Source organism: Temnothorax longispinosus, chromosome 1, assembly GCF_030848805.1.
Source record: "Temnothorax longispinosus isolate EJ_2023e chromosome 1, Tlon_JGU_v1, whole genome shotgun sequence".
Classification (NCBI taxonomy): Eukaryota; Metazoa; Arthropoda; class Insecta; order Hymenoptera; family Formicidae; genus Temnothorax; species Temnothorax longispinosus.
Window position 1 is genome coordinate 21,228,933 of NC_092358.1, and position 27,179 is coordinate 21,256,111.

The window sequence follows — 27,179 nt, forward strand, 5'->3', positions numbered from 1 at the left end:
CCTTATTTTTGTCATTGTGTCTGAGCCCTTAGGGCCGGTATCACAGTCTCCGATTAACGTGATCCTCCGATTAAACTCACTCTTCGTCTCTTTCTAGGGGGACAGTTAGAAAGAGATGCAGAGTGAGTTTAATCGGAGGATCACGTTAATCGAAGACTGTGATATCGGCCCTTATTCTTTATTTATTGGCAGGTTTGTTCCTCCGCGTGCTTTTTGTGGCCGTGGCTTGTACTTTCGGCACTTAAAATAAAATAGGCGTATACGGCTGAGTTTCCACTAAGCGCGTCACGCGTCGCGTTATCCAATCAAAACGTCCAATTTTATTACATTACAAATAATGTTATAAAATGGGATATTTTGATTGGTTAATTCGGATGACGCGCGCGTGACGCGCTCAGTGGAAACTCAACCATACGACGAAACAATTGGAGATAAGGGAAAAGAGAAAAAGTGCAAAGAGTTCAGCTACTGAGAACAAACCTGTTAAGCCTTGTGTCCACGATGCTAGAACTGCGTCCGAGTTTCGGTTTAAGCCAATCAACTTGCAGCTCTTACAGAAAAGCAGCAGTTTCATTGGCTTAAACCGAAACTCGGACGCAGTTCTAGCATCGTGGACACAAGGCTTTAAGTCGGTTCGTTCCATCTGCGCTCCTTCGCAACGTTGCGTTGTTTCTCCATTTTTTTTTCGCACGGCATTCTGGTTTTTTTTTTTGTTTAAAAAAATAGCAATACAAAATTGGAAATATATTATGTAAAAAATAGAAATTATATTAAATCTTAAAAATTAAAACGTACGTATAAATAAAAATTAAGACGGTAAATTCGTTCATTTTTTCCCAGTCCTTTCTTATTCTCGCTGACAATCGTCGTAATTATATGCGTGCGGAGAACGAGAGCACTTTTGTAAAATCGTCGCGTTCGAGAACTCATTACAGGGACGTTCGTTCGAACTTTTTGCACGAGAAGGATACAGCCGGGTAGTGTTTGCGAACGCGCGGACGCATTGACAGGTCCCGCTCTCTCTTTGCTATCGCTTATCACATGGACGAGTCAGTTGAGTGTTGAAGTGTACGGCGTGTACGCTCGGCACACGCTCGCCTCGCTCGCGCGCGACTTGTACGGCGTTCATTTCCTTATATAGAAAAACGGAGCACCGGCGAAAGAAACCCGCGTTATCATGAGCACGACGATTACCCAGGAGGCGTACGACGAGGAGGTCAGGGAGTTGATGGAGGGCCTCGGTTTAACCGAGGAAGAGGCGATCGAGGACGCTGTCAGGTGCTACGAAATGAAGGTACTCACTGCGTACTGCGTCCCTTTGTTTACACTTACACCGCTTGCCGATCAGTGAAAGATATATCATTTTTGCTCCTCACGCGTGCGATCAAGTGACTCATTCCAGCCGCCAGGCCGCTGGAAATTTTCACCTTTGTTCAAAGAAAGAGAGAACGAGGTTTCGAGTCACGGACATTTCGGGAAAACTTTAGATCCTTTTCTAAAAATTAAAATTAATATGTAAATGATATATACACGTATGTTTATTTTGTCTAATATATTGATTTTTCAATATATTTATTAACATATTAATTAATTATATAATTAATATAGATATATTTGTAACTTATTTATTTATAAACACACAAAGAGAAAGTGCGCCGTTTTGTTTCACAGCGCACGATCACGATCGCGAATAAAAGGTTCGAAATTATTTAAAACGTTAGGAGGCTTTAAATAGAATTTATACGCAATCAACATTTAAATGAAAATGTACATTTAAATGAAAATGTACATTTAAATGAAAATGTCAAAAAGATAGCGCTTAGTGATTAATCGAAAGTTCTGTTTCTAAGGAACTCGATTATATGAGTCAGGCTCGAACAGGTCATCAAGAATTTTCCGCGTTGTCGTTAGAAATAAATATGAAACGCAATACTGCGTGAAATAAAAAATATTACGGATATAAATTGATATCTTGAATATTATTTATCGTTAAATAATCTTGTCGTTATTTCATCACTGTATCATTATCTTATTTTTCAAAATTTAAGGTTTAATTTTGTAATTAATAATGATACACTTTTCAACGTTCTTATTTAATGTTCTTTCGACTAATAATAAATAATATCCGATAATTGTTGTTGTATCGCTATTACAAGCAAAGTTTTAGAGCTTAATTGAAAGATGCACCTGCGGTGCAAAAATAAAATCTGTTACGCGCTCCTGCCGCATTTCTTGACGGTTTTAGTTTCAGAGCACTTGTGTCACTATCGTCTATCTTAAGAGATCGATCCGTTTCTTGTGTCGTAACATTTTCGATGCTGTTCGGAAAAGAAAATCTTTTCCCTTAAGGAAAGGAAAAATTAAATTCACGTAAAAAAAAAAATGCGAAAAATTTCGTCGTCATTCACACACCGTTTCTACTTTATTGCGAATAAACAACTGCCGCAAGAAAACCCTCTTAGAAATAACATTAATTATACCGTAAAGGTATTTAAAGATTAAATATTTGTAAGATATAAGTCGAGGAGAAGTGCTCGCGTTTGAAAGAAACGCATGCTCCTCGCGTGATCATCGCGACCTAATAATTTACGGATAGCGTTTATTTGCGCGCAGGGGATAAATCTGAGCAACATCGTCACCGAATCAGTTCTCGAGGATAAATATAAGCAGATAGTGACGTGCCTGGAACGACTAACGTGCGCCGTGAACGACAAGAGTTACGAATGCGTGCCGGAAACGTTGCAAGAACTGCGAACCGAGTTGGACAAGGACATCGAACACAGGGTTTACGCGGGCAAACGCAAATGTTACAACGTACTGATCGACCTCCTGAAAGATTGCCAGAAGGACCACGCGATACTTAAATCGACGCTGGAGACAATCACCTCGTTAATGTCCGGTTATCCGGATCTGTTGGACGACGAAGGAATCGCGTTGCAGATAGAGTAAGGATTATCCCGTAGAAAATTGATTTAGAAAAAAAAAGGAAACGGTGTATTTGAATTAGATTCTGATTATTTTTCCTCTGACGACTATCTATTAACTCTGAAGCTGATATAAAAATCAAGAACAAAATTTTTTAATGGCAAAGAAACTACTTTTATTGGATGATACAAAAGTTAACACGTTTCTTGTTGTCCTTTGTAATGTTATTTATTAAATGTAGATCTGAATAATTATTTGATTTTTTTTTTCACAAGAATTATATTGTATAAATTTGATTGAAAATTGATGCATAAATTTATAATAATTCGAAGAAAATTGATATAAGGAAAAATTGATACTTCTAATTATAAGAATTATTATTTAAGGCGAGAGATTAAGATCACAAGAACCATGTACTTTTAGCATTCATCTCTATTGTCTCAAAGTAACTTGTAAAATTTTGTTTGTCAGGATTTTAGAAAGACATTGCGATGCGGCAACGTTACAATGCCTGTTGGGTTGGATACGAGAGTGCTGCATAAAACACGAGTTGAATAGGCAAAAGATTTTCGACACCAATATCTTTGAGAAACTCAAGAAGATATTGGTGCGCGCGGATGTGGGCGCGCAAGAGATCAAGGATGCATGCTCGGTAATTAGAGCGTTGGTTCTGGACGATGATATTAGGCACGAATACGGCAAGGCACATGAACATGCAACTATCATGGCAAAGAGTGCTCTCGATGTCATCACGGGATTATTGAAAAGTAAATTATATTCAAATAGCTTTACAATTAACTTGAATCACTTTTGATAATTATCGTTAAATGATGATTTATGAAATTAGCATTAGGCTTATTTAGAATATAGATATTATTCTGTATTGCTATTTTATATTCTACCGTGATTAATTAATGTATGCATTTTACTGCAATTTCGCATTGTGATGAAATACATTTGCCAACAGGATTTAAAAGAGACACGAAGGTCATAGGCGACCTAATGATCACCCTGGCCGCATTGGTTGTCCGAAATGAATTTTGTCAGGAAGTAGAAGATGCCGGGGGATTGAAATTCATTTTGGATATAATGACCGAATATCCAGACTCTGAAAAATTGAATTGGCAGGCTTTAAAGTTGCTCAAAGCGCTCGGTGGCAACGACAACGTGAAGTCTCATATCATCACTTCCGGATGCGCCCCTTTAATCGTATCCGCTATCAGTAGAATGAAAGTAAGTTTACATGCGACAAAAAGCAATATTTTTTACAATAAAATTATTGTTAAAATATATAAATGTTCTTAAAAATATTAAAAATTTTTTATTAACTAAGTGAAAAGATTTTTTTTTAATATGTTTGCACTAAAATTTAATATTTAACAGAGATCGGAGAACGTCGTAACTGCGGGATTGAGTTGCATATCGGCGTTATCTTTACGAAGCACCTCAAATGCTGGTGTGTTCTATGATTGCGGTGCGGCCCAAGTGATCGTAGATGCTATGAAGGCTTATCCTAATAATGTAAACGTTTTAAAACAAGCCTCTTGGGCAATTAGAAATATGTCGGTGCGAAACAAATCTGAATCTAAGGAGTTCTTGATGCATGGCGTTGAGGAAGTACTACGAGATGCGATACGTTTACATGGCCCCAAATTGGAGGATAACGCGAAAGCCGCGTTGAGAGACCTGGAGCTGAAGGTAGATTTGAAAGAAAGATGGACAGGAAAGGGCGTCAGTCTGAGCAATGAACGCTATTAATCATTGGCAGTAGCATCATCGTCAGAACATAGTATCTAGATTATTTACTATAAGTACATTAATCCAGTTTGGATCTTGTACATTGCTTTATCTCACCTCGCAATGCTACGCATTATTTGATAAGAATCTTAACTAACGTAAATAATAAGACATTTTTGTGCTCAATATAACAGAAAGATAAAATATGATTTTTGTAAAATTGTTAATTACTGTTTTATTTAATAATTTTAAGCGATATTTTATAAAATTATAGCAGCTTAACTGATTGGAGTTAATTTGAAACAAAATGTTTCCAATGTTGAATTATATTCTAATAATATTTAATTATATTTTTCATCCTTTATAATAAGAAAATTTATCATATTATATTTAGTGATTTCATGTAGTGCCTGAAATTTATGTATACGTATATAAACTTAAAAGTTTATATATACTTCTAAGACACTGCCAGAAATTATATATTCTTATTTGATTAGTAGAGAGCTAAGTATCCATATTTTTTACAGCCGTTTTTAATTGCCGTTTCAAACAAATAAATGTACAAACTTAGCTTTATTATTCGTATATAAATATTTATATTATTAAATCAAATTATTTCCATGTATGTCATAATTACAACTGTAAAAGATATATTTTTTTCGGATCTATACTGTACTTGGAATTTTGATATAAATAGAAACAGGCAATTACTAATTAAAGTGAATAATCAAGGCTGTTGGTGCAAAGGGGTACTTAACTAATAAAGCTTGCCGAACATAAAAAAAGACATAGACTAACGATCGAATAATGATGATATTTATATATAATTAAATATATCGAGATTTTTTATATAAATTGTTTTTATATACAGTGAGAAATACATACATTATTGTAACGGAACGAAACGTAAGGAATAAAAGCTAATTTTGAATTATAATTCCTTGGGCAAGGTCGAAGATTGTTTCTCTTTCCTCTCACCTCTGTCTACTTCTCACGTGCCAATCTGTCTAATTTTACGCGGCACAGATACGCAAAAATTCGTTTCAGCATTATGTAATGCGAGAGCGATTTAGTTTGTAAACATAACTATGCCAATTAGTTTAATTAAAATAATTTATAGTCACATTGTCAATAAACATATTAAAAATAGCTATTTTTTACTTTCTCTTTTGATATAAAATGTATTAAAAACAATAAGAGAAATAGTATTATATTAGTATTATAAAAGGATATTATTTTATATATTCTTGATATAAAAGTTATGATGTAATATATTATATTTTTCTATATTATATATTTTTATCCCATATTTTATATGTAATGTCCATTACATATTTTGTATTTGAAAGAAATAGTTTAGTAACATTTAATACTGTAATATTACATAGTAACAACATGACAAAAATGATAATATTTTATTCTCAGTTAATATGCATCTAATTCGTCGTTTCAATTCTTTTTTGAGCAAAGACAGGTGTCTGCTGACTTTCGCTTTATTAATGTCTAATGATAAAAAACGCTCAAACGTCAAACATAGTTACATCATGTGAAACACAAGTAACACATATGTATGCTTGTCAGTCTGTTTCTCTCGCAATTTCTTTCACGTTAGCTATGCATTTTAAATAGAAACACGAAATTATCAGTTATGAAATTTCTCGTGAAATCGCTTGTATATATCACCTTAGCTGATACTGGGAGAGAAGATTACAGAAAATCGGATTGCGCGATTCTTCATTCTTCAATGCAAAGACGATGCATTGTTAGACTAGTACGTAATGATTAATTGAACATAGAGATTTATGATCTTGGATCGATGTGACTTATTTTGACAATAAAAATGCCCTTTTATTTTTATTTCTTGTTAATTATGTACGCTTGCGAATTAAATACTTCAAACGGCTCCGATTTCCTGCTTGTTACTTTGTACAAGGATAGATCTTTCATACATGCAAAGAGACATTAATGTTAATATGGACAAGAAAACTCTGGCTATAATTGGCAAATGGTGAGATAATTAGATAATTTGAACAAACTCATTTTTTTGCTGTGTTGACAATAAGACAACCGTAAATTTAATTCAATTTTAAATTTATCTTATTAATTAATGATCTTCGATCAATTAATACCTTAAAAATTTCCAACAAATCTTAACTATCTGAATTTTGTTTGCTTTTTTAAATGGTACAGATGTTTTATGTTTCACTATTAATAACAAATGGAAGAAAAAAGAATATAAGAAACTTATTTTACTAAAACGTTCGTAATTTCACAAACTTCCTGTTCGTGAGCAATAACTTTCATTTGTAATACCTATCGTATAAATTTTATCGCGATTGATTAGGTATATAGCGATCGTAATATGATTGTCGATAACGATTGTTCTCGATTAAGGATTTTATTACACTACGGGTGACACGGAAGCAATTTTACAAAGCGCCAGACGACTTTAATTTCTCTCAACAGCTGGGCCTATTGTACCTGATCATTAACTATTCGTTATCGTTCGTTGTACTTCATTCCTGCAGACTACGATTTTATCACAGTCTTTGACGAGATCACACTCGCGATAGTCGAGCTATGCGATTAATACACAGGTTTGCGACGACACAGAGCACATAATTATGGACATTAGTGGACGTTTTGTCTCGATAAAGGATCACGATAGTGCCTAATACGTGCACCCTCGTACTTCTTAATGTTAACGATACTGTACAGCGCGCTGTCTCAAAAATAAATTACTTTCTCAAACGTTAAAAATAATTTCTAAACTCACGCTTAAAAATGTACACGGCCAAAAAGAATTACTCGTTGTAATCGTTGTAAAAACAAGTATTTGTAGTCAAGTATTTGTGTTACTCAATCATTCAACCAATCGTTATATCAATTAATCAATTAACAAATTTTATGACAAGTGGTAGTATTTTTTTATAATTTTTCTTTTCGTATAATTCCTGTAAAATGTATGTCTCTGATGTAACTTCCTAGAACAATATTATTTGCTTTCGCTTGTTCTTGTAGGAAACGCAGAGATGAACTCTTAAATTCTACTTCTTTAATTCTAAATGTAGAATTAAACATTTATAAACGTTTAAGATTTCTTATGTAATCTCTTAAGCATCTATAGAACGTTTAAGAGAGAGGATACTTTACGCGAGTTTCGCGTTGAAATATAGATGCAAATATACGAGTTGCAATTGTACATCAGCTTTCAATCAAAGTAAAGTTAATAATAACGATTTAGTCGGACATAGATTACATCACAGCCATTGACACTTATAACACTCGACAGTTACTCAATTAACATTCGCAACGATCGCATTTCCCCAATTTTCCGTGATTTGCTACTTTAGCGTTATCAACGTTGTATTATTCAATAATATCCATAAGAAATCATAAAGATTTATCACATACAATGTCATTATACTGTTACATGCTAGAGTTTGTTTCGCTAAGAAACACCGACGCTTATAATAATTAACATTCAATTGAGGATGTCTCCCGTAGTTGAAACTGGCAAATTTCATAGTACAATATAATGATCAAGGAACTTTATATAATGTTTTTCTAAAACATTTAATCAAACTTTACCAACAAAACTTTGCATCCATTTATATTTGACAATTATTACTAATTCAGAATAAATACATGTGAGAAGACATTTCTTAAAATTCCATGCACTTGTATCGGTAAAGTTTGGTGAATATTTTAGAAACATTCAGGAAGATAAAAATATCGTAATAATGAATAAAGAGATGTATAATGTTTGAGAAATAAAAACGTAATGTTATGTTAAAATAAAAGGGTGTGTAAACGAAGTCAATCGTGATTAAAAAAAAAACAGACATAAATGTTAATTTAAATAGAATATAGATTTAACACATTCGTTAGAATATAAATTTAATACATATTAAATTCATTAGAAAAGTTCTAATATTGCAATATTCTACATTATCAGCATTTATATAAAAGAGCTGATAATGTAGAATATTATATAGTAATAAGTTTTAAATGTATATAATTTGATAACGCGAATGTGTTAAACAAATCATCAAGAGAAGAAAATAAATAAATTATTAAACGCACTTACCTGGTGTACAACAAAATTGAATGAAACGATGAACGGTTGATAACAACAAAAAAATGAAATAAACGAAAATTTTGTGTAAATAACTTGTAATTGCTGTAAAAATAGAAAATCTGAGCGAGACGCAGGCTATGCTCTAGAGGAATACTATTCGATAGAAAGCATCCGAACAATTCCTTGGAGCTGGCAGAACCAAAGAGCTCAATTGACAGATAATTAATTAATCCGTATAGCTCTGTTCTTAACGGCGCAATTAAATACGAACATCCAACATCGAACTAATACGTGATAGCGATATGGATCGAAGACTCTTAACTTTTTTTATCTCGACATCGAAATATACACAATAATACATATATATTTATCATCTAACGACGACTTCATATATTCTACGTATACAAGCGTATACCCAATTACGTTACTGTATATATTATCACGCTTATCCGAATAATTTTACTTGATATATAACGACGTGTGCAGAACGAGAATCGTATGTCAATATTCATTTTAATATTCGTAACGCCTTCGTCGAGAGCTTCGCGAATAATTTTGGAAAATGGATTTCTCGTCGCGCAGTTTCTATAGATCGATTATAAATTCTTACGCCAACTTATAAAATAGCTAACAGAAAAGTGTCTAGAAAGAATAGTTGTCGATTCTTCTATTAACTTCGTCGCTATAAATTTGTTTCCACGTTAAATGGTCGTCGAATGAAATGTCGTATTTCGGCAAAATGTAACTACGTTCCTGTGAGAGGGTGCTTTCCCACAGGAACGCAATGGAAAGAGAAAACCAATTTTTCATCGGGCAGCGAATTTTCCGGTCTATGTAACACAAGTTTGCGCACTGGGCGCCTTTTACAACATCGTTTCACATTGATTCCGGAATACAGACTCGACTTTTCAGCTCGTTTCACTTTCGATACGGTGCAGAGGCGGGCGCAGCAGCAAAGAAGGTTTTCATAGTCGTGCAGGTTTTGTGCGAGCACACATGCAAAGGGAGGCTTGTTTTACAGACTCGTGTATTCGCTTTGAAAAATATTATTACCACTCTATTAATCGAGTCGCGTTTGCAATGTACATTACATGTAAATGTCAAATTAAAAATACATTAAAAGCCTCATATTTTTTTTATATACATGCCGACAATCAAATTAAAATGATAACATTTTAGCGTATACTATTTTTTTACTCCACTGCTGTTTCAGAAATAAAACAGTAAGCAGCAAGTGCCTTGAATATGTAAGTATTGTATATAAATCACTTAACTAATCTTCAAAGAAATCCCTTTTTTCGTGTAATAAACTGAAAAAATCTGCTATTTAATAAAAAAAATTAAGTAAAATTCCGAGATACAGCTGTTCAATATATTTTATATATCTAATAAGATATTAAACAAAAATAAAAATATACGAACGTTTTCTATCTCTTTTTCTCGTATGAGCTCTTGAGACACAATGAGATCGTCGTATGTTCTTTCCGCTTAAATACGCTAAACGTGCCGTTTGATAAAAAAAAAACACAAAAAAAATGAGATCGCGTTGCTGCATGTAAAAAGGACCAGGGCTGAAGGTATTTGAATAGGCGCCGCTATCAATCAATAAAATTAAGCCCAGCTACTGACGGCGGACCCACCCGTCTGCGGCGATAACACAGATATCAACTCGCATGCACACGCGATGTAAACCCATGCATATGCCATACAAGTGAATGCACGTGCGTACCGTACACGCGTCGAGATATATTTATTGCACACAAAACCCTGACAATACAAAAACATGACGAACCCCTCCACGGTTTGATTCTCGGGAAAATCGGGATTCTTCGAGACCAAGCCTTCTTCGCAGAAAGATTCGTTCTTAACACGCATATAGATAAAAGCGCATCTTAAATTCCTTTTTTAAATTTTGCATATCATGTCGTCCTTTACTAGAGTTTATTATTTTATTTATTTCTTATTCTATTTTGCTTCTGTGATTTTTCTCCGAAAATTTACTCTAATACTCATATTCAAACTATCAAGAAGAAACAAACGCCTCGTTCTAAACATTCATCGATAGATAGAGAAGGGAAGAGAATTATTCTGCCGCTCCGCGAGAATTATGCTACATTCGGCAGAAAAAAGCACGACTAAGACACGTGTGATCCGATGTCGCGTCGCGTAATATAAATAAAATTATTTCTAATATACGTGGTCATCTCTCTTTGTAGCAGTCTTACACTCGGCATAATTTGCCCTTTCCGATATAATATCTGTAATTTATTCAACGATCGCGCTCTCGTCAGCCTCGCAGTCGCAAAATCGCAAACGAGCGCAAAGCTGCTGTCCCAGCTACTGACGGCATTGGCAACACGAATGCTTGTAATATTTGATTCGGCACAGACCATTCTTTACTACTAAAACGCAATTCGGATACTTGTCCACGCACTCGGACGACTCGTGCACCTCTGAAACATAACGTTAAAACATGTCAGTACTTATATATCAAATCTAATTATTAAGTGGCAATAATTCATCATCATTATCACCGATCTATTAAGTTTTTATAAAAAATTGCTACGGTTTCTGAAATTGCTAAAGGTGAGAAAAAACGAGAGATATAAATCTTTTTCTTTACTTTTGGGTGGTTTGTTCGCCACTGGAATCTCCTTCTTACACGGCTCCATGTTACATCGTTGCTCCGCGCTTGGTTTGTTGATTTCCGAGCAACTGGTGCTGCTAATACCTTCGACGATGCACCGTACAAGTCGTGTTTGCACTCCAGCTCCACATGTTGCGGAACACTAAAAATGGAACATATAAAAGTTATACCGGGCATACACGCATCCGAAAATCAAAAAATTCACAAAAGGAAGAATTTTCTGGTTAAAATTTTCTTAATTCACGCATTCGCGATACTTTACCGTCGACCAATTTGAGGTGAACCATTCCGGCGAACACGCGGACACCCTGCAAGCTTGCTCAGTCGCTGGTTTGGGATCGCTGCAATTTTTTGCAGGTAGCACGACAAAGTCATTATCCGTTCTGGTTATGCAAGCGATGTCTCGATATTGCACGCCAACGCCGCACGAAACAGAGCACTAAATACATAAAAGAAGTTAATATAAGAAGTTATATGTCGTCATTAATTGTAAAAAATTGCATCGTACAATAAACAGAATAAGGATAAAGAGGAAGAGGCACTTTATTAAATATTGATTTTGTTCTCGAATCTCAAATCGACTGTGGAACGATTAAAAATTAAATTAAGATGTAAATTACCATTTCGTGTAATTAGAAATGTGCATCTTGAAATTAAAGCTATATAGATTCGTGTAAAAAAATTAGTGTCGTCTATCAAAATTATGTCAGCTTTAATTTAAGATCGCTTTAGCTTTACGCGTTGCTGCGAGATGAGCGTTTTATTTTCCGAATCGTGCTTGTACTAACGGAAGTCCATGGACTGGCGAACCATTTGGCTCGGTCGCAGCTCGTCCCTCGTCCGAAGCAATGCATCTCCGTGTCTGGTCTCTCTTTGGGATTGCAGAATAACTCGCTACCGTCAGCGCATGCCACTCGTCTGATCCTCACGCCATTTCCACATTCGGCGGAGCACTGCAACAATGACGAATGTCATGCTACCATGTTCCAAAAATACATACATACTTCATCTTTAGCTTGAAGTCGAGAAATAAAATTAAATTTAATGACGTTTGAGATATTCTTTTTTTTCTCCTTACATAAAAATCGTCACAGAAAAGTGGTTTTACGTATTCAGTTATTGAATAAATGCAAAAGTATGGTAGCATGGAGAACCCATAGCTTTTAAATAGATATTTTCACGTTTGCTTATTTTCAAATGGAATTAATCCCATGATGTGTTATACCTTTGAAGACCATTCCGAGTACAACCAGGGCGCTGTTCCGGGGTGATGTCCCGTTGTCGCACTACAAGCCACTACTTCGCACGCTTTTTGAGATTCCGGCTTGTTGATTAACGAACAGGACTCCCCGGGCGTTATACAGGTCACCGTTCGATTTCGAATTCCACGGCCGCACGTCGCCGAACACTGGAATGCGCGATAGAAAACTTAACAGATGGAATATATTATTCAATCAAAATTAATTTTAGCAGCAGAGCGAAGAGTCCCATCGATTTGTTGCATCCTGATCGACGAATTGTAAGGAACATGAAATATCTACAGGAAAGTTAATATAATCGGAAATTTATATTTTCCGTTTGTGGTAAGGTTTCAGTTTTCCGTCAATTATTCGCTTAAATTGTGACTCTTCTTTGCTTACATTCTTTTTATTTATTTTCTAATTATTTCTAATATTATTATTCTTATTATTATGTATTAATTATGTATTGTTTATTAGGACATGTACAATTCGCACGAACTGCTTCTGATAAGTAAAAATAATACTGGCGACGTCCAGAGACTTAACTTCTATCCCAGTTTCTCAGTTCACATTCTCAACGGTTTCCTGTCCTACTTCCTAAATCGCTGAAAGTAGCCGTTTAACAATGAAGACATTTAACAGATTGATGACTCACCGGACCCCAAGCGCCCACGTCCCACCTGGGCGCGTCGTGCTGCGAGGGCATGTGTCTCAGTTCTGGGCCCACGTTGGGACATGCCATCCGGCTGCAAGTTTCTGTGGTGCTCAGCTCTGGCGGTTGCATGCACGCGCCAGCAGCAACGCGCATTGTCAATCTCGCGTTCAGCTCCTGAACGCATTCGAGTTTTCGCGTCTTGGTACCGACCCCGCAGGTGACCGAGCACTCACTCCACGGCTCAGCTCGCCACCTGACAACATATCCGAGTTTTCAAATACGAGATTAAGCTTATTTGCATAAATCACAGATTCCCTGAACACAAAGAGTTCATCGCGCTTCCATTCGTTCTTTGAACCCGAAATTGATCTTTGCCTCAGCAAAAATATTAATAAAGACCGAATTTAACAATTCAATATCTGAAGGATGAGTTTAAACGTATCAAATAATCTGGCTGGAAGAAAACGCGATGATCGTGAAACAATCGTCAAAGGATCTATTGAAGGATCTCACAGAAGAAATATATCGATGTCAGTACCTGGCGGCGCAAGGATGATCGTTGCATCGCAGCGGAGGAGAATGCTTCGGCTTTTCCACGTTGCGACAACGTTTTTCATTGACGGGTGTCTGATTGATCTCGCGAATGCACTTCAGGATAGTCATCTGCACGCCTGCAAGATGCAATGAGTTGCGAGAAGTTATTCGACATATCTCGCGGATCTTTGCATTTCGTTACACCGTCGATTAATTCGAAGTCTAATTTTCCTCGGCGAGAAATTGGCTTGACGCCAACTCTCCTCAAAATCTTTTAACATTGGATAAAACGTATTATTGCACAACGTTGTAATTCCATCAAAATAATATCTACTTGAAATTGAACGAAGAATAAAATTACATTTACGGCTTAGACTACAAAACAATAACTCAGTTTCTGTCGTTTATAACTCAGACAGCGTTGACGTACTAACAGTTTTATCGAAGAAAATTCTACGTCAAGTACATAGTTAAAGAGTCCACGAACGAAACGAAGTGCGACACTTTGTAAGTGGGACACATTGTATTATGATCGACGTGACTGTCGCGTTCCTTTTCTCCGTATTCGTCGCTTTCCGTCCGTATAGCGTCAATTTAAATTAGTCCCAGTGACAGATATCGGGATGCTGTCACATGCAATGTTCAGATGTCCAAAAAATCAGTGACAATTTCCGGTATCTTAGAAGTATAATCGCGCTGCATATTTTCCCAGACGTCTAACGTCTCAACTTTACTCTCGTTTAACTTTAATTGCTCATTTCTATATTTCCTTCATTTGATTTAAGATAAAAATGACTTTAAAATCCATTTTTAATTACTCCGCAGAGCAGCAACTTTTTAAATATTCTTTATTAAATATTTTTAATCTTTTTCTGTGCTTAAACGTTTTTAAATGCAGGAAAAGATTAAAAATATCTTATCCAAAATTTTTGATAAGTCGTCGTGCTAGAATGTGTCTAACTCTACCGAAACAAAACAAATGTATCTCGGGCTACTTCCCACGAAACGCCTCAATGACGTCTAGACAAAGTCGTTTTCCTAATGACCTTTAATTATCCAGGCGTTTTTCGCCTATTGTCCGTTTAATCAGTATCTCACAACAGATACAAAATGACTCGAAATTGTATGGCCTTTTTAAATCAACAATTTCGTTTAATCTCAATCTCTATTTAAATATCATATATTCCTAATATCCTACTTTCCAATTATATTTCGCAATATCAATATTTTATTAGCTGAGAAATTATTAAATCCCTCAAGAAATAATTAGGAATATTGTGAATAAATACGTTTCTCGCATCAGAGATATGCTTGTTCGTCAAAATATATACACAGTGGCTGTTAATTTTATCGACAAGCTTTAAACCACGGTAATCGATTAGACCGTTGCGTTGTATAATTACAAATATTTAATCGGACGCAATTTAGAATGTACCTATCCCGTGTACATTAGTAATATTTATTCGTTAATATTCATTTATTTCTCGAACGCCGCGATATCATATTCCCTAAAATATACAAGAAATACGCGGAAATGTATTACCAGCAATATTGGAAATTAACGCAAACTCACCGACACGTAACGTTGAAATTATAATACTGTGCATTCCAAAAGTTAAACAACACGTATTGAAACATTTATCATTCGCGATCCGACACAATTAACTCACGTTTCGATATCGAATATTAAAACCCCGAGAGAAATATTTGATTGAAAACATTATTTTCCAAACGCATTGTACATACTAAGGCGATACTGAATTATTTTGCTGTACGAGTAAGTATATATAATACTGTAAAAATTTAAAATCTTATTTCTTTTTAGATATCATTCGTAAATGGTATTGCTGCGAAAACAGTTTTATCTCACAATTCAGATAAATAAATTCTACTTAGAATCATGCTTTTCAGAAATTATCTTTATAACATATAAATTACAAAAGAAAAATATTGCCAAAACTATACTTAATAAAAAAATTATATAATATTGTTGTTAATAATAGTGATTTTGCCTATCTTTACGAAATAGTGGCCAGTAAAAATTTTTTTAAATTCCACTTACGTGCAACAACACCTCGGAATGAGTATCTTATGATATTGTGACACGCGATTAATTATCGGGGCACCACTTTCTTACCTCCCCCGCATTCCTTCGAGCACGGAGAGAGGCCGACTATTTTCCAGGCGAACTTCCTCCTCTTCTTCCTTCTCGTCGCCTTTGACTTTGGCTGATCGCCCGCCATCACCGTGGTCGGTGGATGCTTCATCTCTTCCTTCCGTTCGCCGTCGTGCGCGCGCGGTGGATCGCGATCGCGACGCGTTGGAGATGAATCGCTTCGCCGATCCGATCTGGAAGACAGAGAGAGCAACGGGTTGTATGAACGAAGACAAATCTCGCGGCTTGACTGCGAGAGGTTCTCGAACGCGCCGCGTGAATTCCCGTGCCGCACAAAGGAGGAAGTCTATCGACGAAATCCGAGCCGATGAGCGAGCGCGAGTCTCGCTCCGAGATGAGATTTCAGAAGTGTCACAACGATCGAACGGTAAAGATAAGAGGGAAAATTAAAGATTAAAGAGATTGGGGAAACCGCATCGTATAAAAACGTTCGAGATAATTAAACTCCATGGGAACGAATTTACATACACGCAATCTGTATTTTTTTTTTACGTTTTAATGGAAGAGCAGTAACTTCGAAAACTGCTCTTTCGATACTTTTAAAAATGATGTCACTTCGGGAGTTTTAATAAGAGTTATTTACATTCTTGTAACGGGTACTCGCACGGTCACGTGAGTATCTGGACTAGGTATCTCGTTGCCCCGATCGTTTGCTCCTACGAAGAAAAATAAAACGTTACATGTTTATGGACTATAATCGATGGGTTTTTTATTGCACATAATTGATTGGCAATGAAGCAATTACCTGCGACAAGCAGCGGCGGTGCAATTACCGCTTTATCGTCCGGCACTTCCTTCGTAGGTAGCATGTACTTGTACAAAACGCCCGGATTTAATTCCACGGATAAGATCTACAGTAATGCGCGAACAATGATATTAACATCAAGACCGAGTTCGATTAAATGCGTAGGTATATTAGAACGCACTTAAATATGCATAAAAATTATAATACAAATTAGTGCTGGATATCCGAACATTCGAATATCCGAATAAAATTCTAAAATCCAGATATTCGAAAAAACTATAAAATTATTTCAAATGCAGAAATAGGAAATTTATAAAAAATAATTAATTTTTTTAAAACATTTAGTTACTTTTCGGCTTATTAACAACAATTATCAAAATAAATCAAAATTTAAATGCGTTAAAATTATCTAAATACTGAATAAGTTAGATTTGATTTCTGTTCAATATCCGGATCGAATATTTACTCCTTTATTATTTTTCTCTTTCAAACATCCGGATATTTGGAACATAAAATAATCCGGACTATCCGCCCAGCACTAGTACAAATATGGAAAACTGACGTAATAATTAAGTCAAATCGTTTTACTTTCAAATTATAGTTTAGCGGTGCTAAGAAATAGCGCAAAAGATAAGCGTGAGAGATAAAACAAACAAAATTAGAGAGACAGGAAGAATCCGTCAGTAAAAGTCGTTCGTAAATTGTACCTCGAATTATCCATAATTAAAGAAAATCTGCTTTCGATACGATTAACGAAAAGTGACGATAACGCGGATAGTACCTCTAAATGCAGAGACTCGTTCAATGGTCCGGTCGCCAAGATACACTCCATACGGTTCCTATCGCCCCTCTGGTATGTTAATGTCGTACCAGCCGCTTTATAAGTACCACTGGGACTGTAAGACCACGGTCCGTTTAGGATGTAACTGCCGTTACTGTCTCTCAACGCTGCGAGTAAATCGATCGTGTTTGTTAACCAACATACCACCGTTGCGTAAAAACGCCGCTTAATTAGTTCGTCTCCCGCGTGCTTTTATTAAATTACTGGCGCGATTGTCAGAGGTGACAAAAAATGTCCACGGTAATTCGCAGTGGCTATTCATTGGTTTTCCTGTTGACACAATTTTCTCTTTGTTTTGAATAGGTTTTGAATTGCTAATTAAATGCCGCGCGTGTCAAGCTATTAAAGTGTTAATTATTCGATGCTAATTTACAAAAGGCAGGATCATTTCACTTCGGTAAATCGGTCAATGTTACCTAGAAAATTACTGCTGAATCGGAGCTCGGAAATGTTGAGCGACATTGCGCCCTTCGGAATCGTGGTCACCTGCTGATGACCCTTGGACAGAATCGGCTCCATGAAGATGCCCTCGTACAGCCTGCACCCTCTGCCTTGGCCACCGCACACGCCGCAGGCGTCCATCGTCGCATCGGAACCCACCACGCCGTCGCATCCTACAGGCTGAATATGGCAAACATGGCGAATTTTCGGCATCGCTGCGTTTAATCCACTTAGGAATTCCCACCCGGGACTCTATCTCTCCCCAATTTTGTCGAACCTTCTATTCTCAAGAACTGCATTTTTCACGATATCTTTTTTTAAATAATTATAATTAAAATTATTACATATAATTGAACTTTATTCACAAAGTTTTCTTAAGTTTTATTCAATTTAAGAGTTTTCTAAAAAATTTTAGCATTTTCGCTAGAGAAAGACTCCGACTGCAAATTTATCTTGTCTCGAGGGAAACGGGAGAACACATGTCCGTCATTTCACGCAGCTGAAGTCTCGAAATCGAAGAAACCCAGCCCTCTGAGCGTTGTTGATTGATAAAGGCATTTAACCGAATTGCACATTGAACCGGGCGTGCGATGAACCCCAAATGTCAACAAGAGGAAGGAACACGAGAGAGGGGTCGTCGCGCGCGGCGCGAGGGCCCCAAAGCACGGGTCAATAGCGATCTCATCGATCGATCCTATCGTATCGCCTGGTATCGGTCATTAATTTCCGGCGTCGTTCTCTCGCCTGACGCTCGCGCTATTCATACCTTGCATTGTCCGGCGACGCAGAGCCATCGTTCGCTGTTGCGTTCCGTCGAAATCCCGCCGCCACCGCCGCTGCCGCCGCGTCCGCGAAGATTCGGAGCATCGCAGGGCGTGCCGTCTATTACTGCCGGTTCAAGCGTTGCGTAAAAAGGCTCGCCGACTGCACGGCAATTGAGCGCGCAGGAGTTCGGCGCTGGGGAACAACAGTAGTCACGATTAGGCCAGGCGGAAGTTAGGTCACCAGGCCTGGTCGTCGGCTACGTCATCGTTATATCGGTCGAACACCGATCGGCCGACGTCACTGACTCGTTTGGGTATCGCAAGACGCCTCTTTGTTATTTCATAAAAATCTCGTGCTTCGCCAGGGGCGAAGAAGAGAATTCCACCAGAGAATTTAATGCATACGATATTCAGTCAAACTAAATATCATTCAGAGCATTACAAATGATAATTAATGGATAAACGCGATATTGACTGGCTACTCTTATTCACTAATGATAAGAGAATCAATTAAATAAGATATTATAGTTAAACTTTTGACGATATTTAAATTATTTTTTAGAAATTTAAACTACATTCTCCATAATAAATTATTAGAAGATGGATATATAATAAGAGATTAATTGACTCTTTCCATATAAAAATCATCATTAATTGCTGTCTCTACAAGAAGAATAAATGCTTCTTGGTATAATTATTACTAATTGAAGAACATATTTCTTAAAGATAATGATCCACAATCGGAAACTAGCAAATGGATTCCCAGACAGCAGACTCACCGTCCACGAAGGGCACCCAGACGTAACTGCGGCCCTTGTAGTTCCTCCCGTTGTACTTGGCGCACTGTTCCGCCCGCAAGTCTTCCGGAAAGTTCGGGCATTCCTGCACAAACGCGTAATGGATTAATTAAACTTACGGTAATTAAGGATCGATCGGAGGGGGGAGGGGCGACGCGTTACAATCGAGAAAGAGATGGTTCGGGTTCTCCCGGGGAGCAGGAGGGGGTGTGAAAAAAACCGACCGCGATCGATCGCGTCGCTTTTTACAACACGTCGCGCTTTTCCCAAAGCGCTGCGGGTAAATAAAGGTAAAATTATTTGCGGCCTCTGGCAGGAAAAAAAAGCTCGCATTCCGAGCCGCCGAGAGGAAGTCCGTATATTCGTGCAAACACGCGAATGCCGGCACGTGTGGTGTGTGCTACGTGCGCGGCCGCGTTGCAATTTCCGGGTAGACTATTAATTGCCGGCGAACGAAACGGTGGTTACTTTGCCCGGGCATGTTTGCGAATCGCGAATGCAGCTCGGAAATGTAGTCCCCGGATATCGAGCCCAAAGATAAATATTCCCGCACGAGGCGCCGCTTTTTCTTCGCCGGGTAATAACGGATAACGAAGCCGCATCTTTTAGGTAGCCATCAGCCAATTTCGTTGTATCACGATTTTAATTTCGAAACAATTTAACTCAAAGACCAAAATTCTTACTTAACGTTTACTTGTGCTCCGCTTTTGGTAAATTAGCGTCTTTTTCTTAACTGACAAAGATATATGCAAAGTACAAGTATACTTGTGGGTCAAGAACATCCAGTGCGTCAACCGCGCACTGATCCGGATCAAAATGTAAACAGATCTTATCGCGCGGTCTTTCCTATCATCAAGAGCTAATCGACACCAGCGAGTCCTTTCTCCCTTCTTCTCCCTCCTCGATACCGGCCAGAGCCATCCATTACACGGCGGTCTTTAGTTTCGCAGGTGGTGATTATTCTTATGAATTTTAAACAACGCCACGTGCATACACACACACACACACACGGGCTCGGGGATATAAATCGTCGTCGTGCGCATCCTTAATTGGCCCGCGCGATGATTTGTTCGAGGCTCGTGACGCGCCGTCGAGAGGAAAATCTCAAGGAGCGTGCCTTGCAGCGCGCACGGGTCGGTCTAGGTGGATATAGATGCACGCGTTGATTTATTGCGGCATCGTGGAAGTAGTGACACACGCACGAGCATGTATGTGAATTTTATGCGGAGCGAGCGAGCTCTCGCGCGCGGCTAATTGTCGGTTCAAGGCCTCGACAATAAACCGCTCTGGAAATAAGGCGGTCTTCTGTAAGCGCCTACTTAGTTTTCCTGAAATTCCACGAATCTCTTCGCGGAGAATAATGGACACCCTTTTCGGCGTTGCGGATTCTCTCTTCGTGAAATTTACACTTACATCGGATACTGACGGACCGAACGCGATCGACGAAAACGAGCTTAGTAACCAAAATTCTATTATCTATAAGGAGCAAATTTTACATCGTGGAGGTAGCCCAAGAGATCGAAATTATTTTTTAAACGCATATGATAGAATTAAAATAGACGCTATCATTTTTCAACAAATTTAAGGTTAAATAAAAAGAAAAGTCAACCGCTCGTTAAAATTGTAAGCTATGTAAGAAGATCAACGACCAAGATACGAGCACAAAAATAAGGACCTAGTTCATTAACAATAGTTAAAATTTAATTCTTCAAGAGTTAAGATTCTTCCAAAATCTATAATTGCTTGAATTTTATCTACAAATTTATTTTTTAGACACATAAGATAAAGTTAAGATATATAGCCTTAGGTACCCTACTATTTTTAGGTGCGCTACTATTTTTCAACTTCAACAAAATTAAAAATTCTTCAAGATTTTTTATAATTACTCAAATCTACATCTGCGAAATAATTTTTTAGACGGATACAACAGAGTTGTTAGACGCTCTATCATGTTTTATCAAATTTAAGAACTTGATTCTCCGAGAATTCTCTACAATTCTTATCGACAAACGCGCACATGTTCTTACACGCCGGCTTACCTGCGTATTGCACGTGTGGTAGCGCCTGTATATGCCGACACAGATAGGCCTGCCGCTGCTCGTACCGTTCTCCGAGATAATACTTCGTCTTCTCAAACGTCTCCTGGAACGAATCGCTCGCATTAGCTCACCCATTGACTCGCGCGAGTAGCGCGTGATGCATCCCGATTTTTAGCGCCAAGCGCATAAGCGCGCTTTTGAGAAGTGCAGAGCACTACGATAATTTCAAGATCAAAGGAGAGAAAGAAAGAGAACATGTGTTATAAAACTTAAAGAAACATTTCTCTATGGGTTATTTAGCTATCATTGCTGTGCTGAAGGAGGTAATTACACTTGTTTTATTAAATGGAGGGAATGATTGGTCAATATAATGCATTTCTTTGGTTCACGTAAAATTAGATAAAGTGACTTAAAAATTTAAATCTACATTTTTTTCTCTGATGCACTTTATTGAACTGCCATTTTATCTATAAATTACAATTAAATAGCATTTATATAGTGTTCTTTAAAATATTAATTGAATTTGAACATCGCTTTTGTATCCAATGTGACAGAGCAAAATATGATTGCTTCTTAATTGTTTACGTTAAGTTAGTCACTAATCAGAACTTTTGTATAACTATCGTCAAGGATAAATCAAATTCAAGTCATCAAGGTGATTTGCAACTGCGAGATACTGGCTACTTTGTATTTACTCGTAGGTATAGCGAACTCGAGATTCATATTGCGAGTCACGTAACGGCTCGCAGTAGCGTTACGAAGGTGTAAATGTCAGTGGCGATAACAACACGTTTCTGCCTCCGGGAGAAGCTCGCAGGAGTCGTCGGCCTGCCGGTGTATAATCTTCTTACGCTACTGATCCGTAATTTGCACGCTGCTTTATAGCTAGCCATACAGGACATACAGGGTGTACGGAACTTGTGCGTTAAAGTCTCTTTCAATTTGCAGCCAGTTTCGTATTGTTCATGTTTTACTCAAATTTTATATATTGTTTTATTCTTAAAATACTAGATTTATTTTAATATATATAAATAAGATTCTCTATCGGCGACAAAATTCGCTCATAGGTGGATTCTCAAAAAAGAAACGCATGGACAAAACATATTTAAATAATAAATACATAAGTGACGGCTCAAATTCTCTTTCTCTTTCTTGCATCAAAGAAACATTTTGTACAAGTATTGCGATGTATACAATTTGAAGTCTAAGTTTCGAAAAATATAATCGCAGCTCTCTCATGAACTTCATGTTTATGATATGAGTGAAAATAATGTTTACGAAAGTATATTACATAAACTCTGTACAAAATTCTTCCGTTTATTCGAAGTAAAAATTATGCTAATTGTAATTGATCTATATACATTCGTAAGTTTAAATAGTTTTTAAAATATTACTCTGGCTATAAATTTTCAAATACTTTGAATAAGATTTATATTAAAAACTTTCAAAGTGAATAAATAAGTAATATAAGAATAATGAGCATTATATATCGCATTAGAAAATGTGAAACAATCTATCCAATCTAAAAACTATGATTGTTCATCGAGATACTTTACTACACGTTGTTGAAGAAAAAAAGTTAAACGGCCTGCATCTCTATATAATGAGGGATATCGACGAATCCGAGGCACCCTGTATATTCCCCGTGGATGTGAAAGAACCGAAGAAGATAGTCGGTGATCGATCAATTGATGGATTGAGAAGATGAAAAGTAGAAGTAGCGTATTCGCGCGCGAGGTTCAAAGTTCCGCGCGGCTATGCGAAATGCAGCGACTCGTCTAGCGAGCGCTTATGATCCAAATTGCGCGAGGCTCTAACGGTACCGCGAGGCATGTGATTATTGTTAGGATCAACTGCGCATTATATCGCAAGGTGCTTTGCATTCTTGCGATGGAGTCGCGACGTTCAACGATTACCGATCCCCGTCATGACCTCCCGCGGAAGATCGTGCCCCCCCCGCGCCCGCGCCGCGAGGACAAAGGTGAAGCAAGGTGTGGAAATCTTTAATCGAGCGTGAAGATATTTGGCTAGCGATGTGTCATGCAGTGCTTGATCTTCGTGTTTAACGAGCTCTCGTCGCGCTTTTATTTTTGTAAAAATACAACCAAGAGGAAACTAAAGAAATGTGTCGCACATATACATATACTTATATAATGTACATATTTATTTTAAAATTTAAAATATTAAAAACACATTTTTAAATAGCATTATACATGCGTTTTTGTTATATGTATAGATATCTACCGCTTTTCGAAAATTTGCTTTACGCCACCTCGTTATGAAAGATCTACATTAGTACCCGTTTTCACTAATCGAAAGAAATCCGAAGATTTTCGCATTACAAAAATTTTTCGCATATAAATTAATTTCTTCTTCGCTTTGCGCCCGTTTACGAAAGATTTCATAGAAACGCTCTACTTTCGCCTTAGCGGAGAAAACCTGTATTTTAGATTAAATATAATATTAAATGCGACATTATACGTTTTTTTAAATAGAAGTTTAAAAAATTATTTCGAGATTTTTATTAAATGCACTCACCGTGGGACGCATTCTCGAAATTGAGACTGGATACCAGTGCCGCAAGATCTGGAACACTCGCTCCAGGAGCTCCACGTACCCCAAGTCCCTCTTATCCTGTTGTCATGGCTAATTCCAAACTGCGTTCTTTCTTGTAACATATGATATACCTGGAGAAATTAACAACTGTCAATCGCGAGTTCTTCAGCAAGCGTTAATTCCGAAGCTTACAGTCAAACGTTAAATTAAAGATCTTGAAAAAAATAGTTTTTGAATAAAAAATAAGCTTATATTTCTGATTAGTGCAATCAAATATCTCATATCTTATTTTTATAATTTATGCGACGATAGCTATACTTCATTCATCGATTATCTTTCAAAATCTGATTCACTTCTCTTTAATATCGATAGATAATAGAACATATATATTCGGATACAATTTTAACAAGCATTTTTACATTTATTTAAATCTTGTTTATAACTTTTTAATTATTGCCTCTTTCATATCACTTTTCATAACAGATAGCTGCGCAAAGAGCGAGCTATTACAGTGAAAAAAATATCGAAGCAGGTAACTGGACGGTAATTAAACGATGGAGGCAGATAGCACGCGCGTCTGGTATTCTGTTCTTGTTAATCACACGCTGGCATCATAGAGCACAATCTGTTTGTTCGGTAATTAATATCGCTACCATGAACGAGATTCCAATTAGATCGCATGCGTTTCGGTATCGCGGTAGTCTTGTCGTGATTAATTAAACGAAGGATCGATTACCGTATTGCACACACCGGCGTTGAATTTACGGCGTTCGATCTATCTCCGCGCACCACGGGCTACCCGTTGCATTAACTTCTGCCGGAAGTTCGCTAAGGTAGCGTCGTTCTATCGGGAGGAAAGGCACGACGTTCTCACGTGAAGATTTCCCGCGCTTCATACTCGTATACTTCACGTCCGATCCTCCCTTCGATCGCGCGCGTCTAATTAATCAAACGCGCGAGTCGCATCTCTCTCGTTCTCCCTTACGCTCCTTACGCGCGCATTATCTCGGGTCTGGAATACAAATCGTCGATTTCGCCGAACCTGCCGCGAGACGAATAACAACCGTTAAATCTCGAGAGGCCTCTTAAATGCGACTTTTGTTCCGCCTGTACGTTCGCCGGCTCCGCGCGTCGCCCAGAATCGCCTCTATTTTTAAACAAGCCGATGAAGATTTAGAGTTCGCGAAAAAGCAAATACGCGGAACGGACGAATTACCACGTTTTCGTAAACGCCGTGCGCCTCCGTTAACGACGAATTTGGAATTCGAACGAAGAGTTTTTACCTGTTCTTATCTGTTTTTTTTTTTTTGCAAGTCGTTAACTCTAAGAGAGCAGCAGGCTAATACTTCCTTAATGCCTGGCATTAACTCCGGAACGTTAATCACAGCGCTTATACAGCACAGGTCCCGCGCAAAAAAGGAAATACATACTTTACGTTGGATATATGTACGTGAGGAGACGTTTACAGTACACAGAATAATGAGACCTTATTGAGAATAAATTCATGCAACGACAATGCTTCACGGAGAGAAACGGAGGGCACTTTGCGTATTTTTAAATAATAGATCTGTTGTGCAGAAGACAAGAATCTGATTATGAGCTGAATTGAGTTGAATTCATTCTTTGCCTGGATTTGACTTGAATATAAAATCAACAGGAATACATGATTATGAAAAGATAATAAAGTAAGTCGGGGAAAGATGCCACTTTGTTAATGTTTTGTTCATTATCCGATAGGACGCTAATGCTTTTTCATCGTTAACGTAAGATTATATTATTCATACAACGAGTGACGCGTGCAAGCTTCTTCTGCAGCTTTATCATGTTAAATCCAAAAAATATGGAAAGATCTGTTCGAACCAAATAATATTGTACTGTTGTTTGTTAAGATCTTTCATAATTTCTTGTCATTGAAAGTGGATTTATTTAACATATTTTGAAATCACGTGAAATGACTGTGTCTTATGACTCAAATAGTCATTTATTCTATGACGTCAATGTATGAAGAGTTAAAGATGACATCTCCTCGTCATTGGTACTTCAGGAAGCTAAGAGCACTTCAGGAAAAACACCATTAGCATGACGAATTATTTTATTTACACAAATACTGACGTACAATTTTTGTATTCTTATATTAGATTTTAGTCTTTTAAAATATCGTGAATAAATGTTCGTGCTACAATATTCGATTAATGTTCGATTAACATCTAAAACAAAAATATTAATTTTTCTGAGAGATTATGTATTTATGAACAAAAAAAAATGACAGCCGATAACTAACTAATACGTATTACACTTCATTTATTGAGTGCTACATGTTCCTCACAGTATTTGCATCTTACCCAGGTATAGGGGTAAGATGTCAGTTTTACAAGGATGTAATCAAATTACAACATTTTACGATAACTTTTAGAGTGGCTGTTTTCAGTACTGCTATGTGAAAGCTTAAGTATCATCTTGCAAAAATTCCGAAGCGTTGTAACTATTTGCTCATATATCTATAATATTTCTTAAACTATGGCATCTTCTCCCGACTATTTTATATGTAATATAAAAATCGAGAAAAACCGGCGATTATATTATATAAGCAAATTCGCGCCGTAGTCGTGTAGTGAGTTAAATTCTCCTTATTATAATATTGGTTTCTCAACAAAGCGATTCCGGAAATATGTACTGATCACTTCGGAGGAGTGACCTTGACGTCAACGATATAGGCTCGCGACGAGAGTCGCAGGTGTGACTTCGGGTAGCCGGAATACGCCGTATTTTCTAGGCCGCGCCGTCTATTTTCGTGTCTCCCGTAATGCCGCAATGTTTTCCAGAACAAACGGGCTCTCAAGCGTAATTATTAAGTGGCGGTGGCAGTGGTTGCATACAGCACGCGGACCGTGTTTGCGTTCGTTCTCGTGTCGCGCGCCGCGTGGCCTTGCTCCCGGCGCGCTCTCCGCACCAGTAATTTAGGGACCTCCTCTCGGTGTCAATTAATTACCCTCACTCGGC

The 27,179-nt window shown here is 37.3% G+C and overlaps 2 protein-coding genes across 4 annotated transcripts in view; one reads left to right on the forward strand and one right to left on the reverse strand.

Moving 5' to 3' along the window:
* Nucleotides 1-1,039: 1,039 nt before the first annotated feature.
* Nucleotides 1,040-5,811, forward strand: LOC139816823 (armadillo repeat-containing protein 6 homolog). Its single transcript, XM_071784587.1, has 5 exons — nucleotides 1,040-1,294; nucleotides 2,614-2,945; nucleotides 3,397-3,692; nucleotides 3,893-4,158; nucleotides 4,309-5,811. The coding sequence occupies exons 1-5, from the start codon at nucleotides 1,178-1,180 to the stop codon at nucleotides 4,681-4,683; spliced, it is 1,386 nt and encodes a 461-aa protein (XP_071640688.1). The 5' UTR covers nucleotides 1,040-1,177; the 3' UTR covers nucleotides 4,684-5,811.
* A 663-nt stretch (nucleotides 5,812-6,474) lies between these two features.
* LOC139816785 (thrombospondin type-1 domain-containing protein 4) overlaps nucleotides 6,475-27,179 on the reverse strand; it is a 71,960-nt gene continuing 51,255 nt past the window's right edge. For 2 of the 3 annotated variants that reach the window (XM_071784530.1, XM_071784527.1), the window contains 16 exons: nucleotides 24,162-24,310; nucleotides 21,624-21,726; nucleotides 19,567-19,669; nucleotides 18,790-18,980; nucleotides 17,999-18,203; nucleotides 17,523-17,689; nucleotides 16,742-16,847; nucleotides 16,580-16,652; nucleotides 15,958-16,169; nucleotides 13,825-13,957; nucleotides 13,287-13,539; nucleotides 12,616-12,798; nucleotides 12,179-12,343; nucleotides 11,653-11,829; nucleotides 11,367-11,532; nucleotides 6,475-11,196 (listed from right to left, as the gene is read on the reverse strand). In XM_071784530.1, the coding sequence (XP_071640631.1) occupies nucleotides 11,081-11,196; nucleotides 11,367-11,532; nucleotides 11,653-11,829; nucleotides 12,179-12,343; nucleotides 12,616-12,798; nucleotides 13,287-13,539; nucleotides 13,825-13,957; nucleotides 15,958-16,169; nucleotides 16,580-16,652; nucleotides 16,742-16,847; nucleotides 17,523-17,689; nucleotides 17,999-18,203; nucleotides 18,790-18,980; nucleotides 19,567-19,669; nucleotides 21,624-21,726; nucleotides 24,162-24,310 (2,502 nt within the window). In that variant the 3' untranslated portion in view covers nucleotides 6,475-11,080. The remainder of the gene's footprint in view (nucleotides 11,197-11,366; nucleotides 11,533-11,652; nucleotides 11,830-12,178; nucleotides 12,344-12,615; nucleotides 12,799-13,286; nucleotides 13,540-13,824; nucleotides 13,958-15,957; nucleotides 16,170-16,579; nucleotides 16,653-16,741; nucleotides 16,848-17,522; nucleotides 17,690-17,998; nucleotides 18,204-18,789; nucleotides 18,981-19,566; nucleotides 19,670-21,623; nucleotides 21,727-24,161; nucleotides 24,311-27,179) is intronic. The other variant, XM_071784539.1, reaches the window with a different exon arrangement.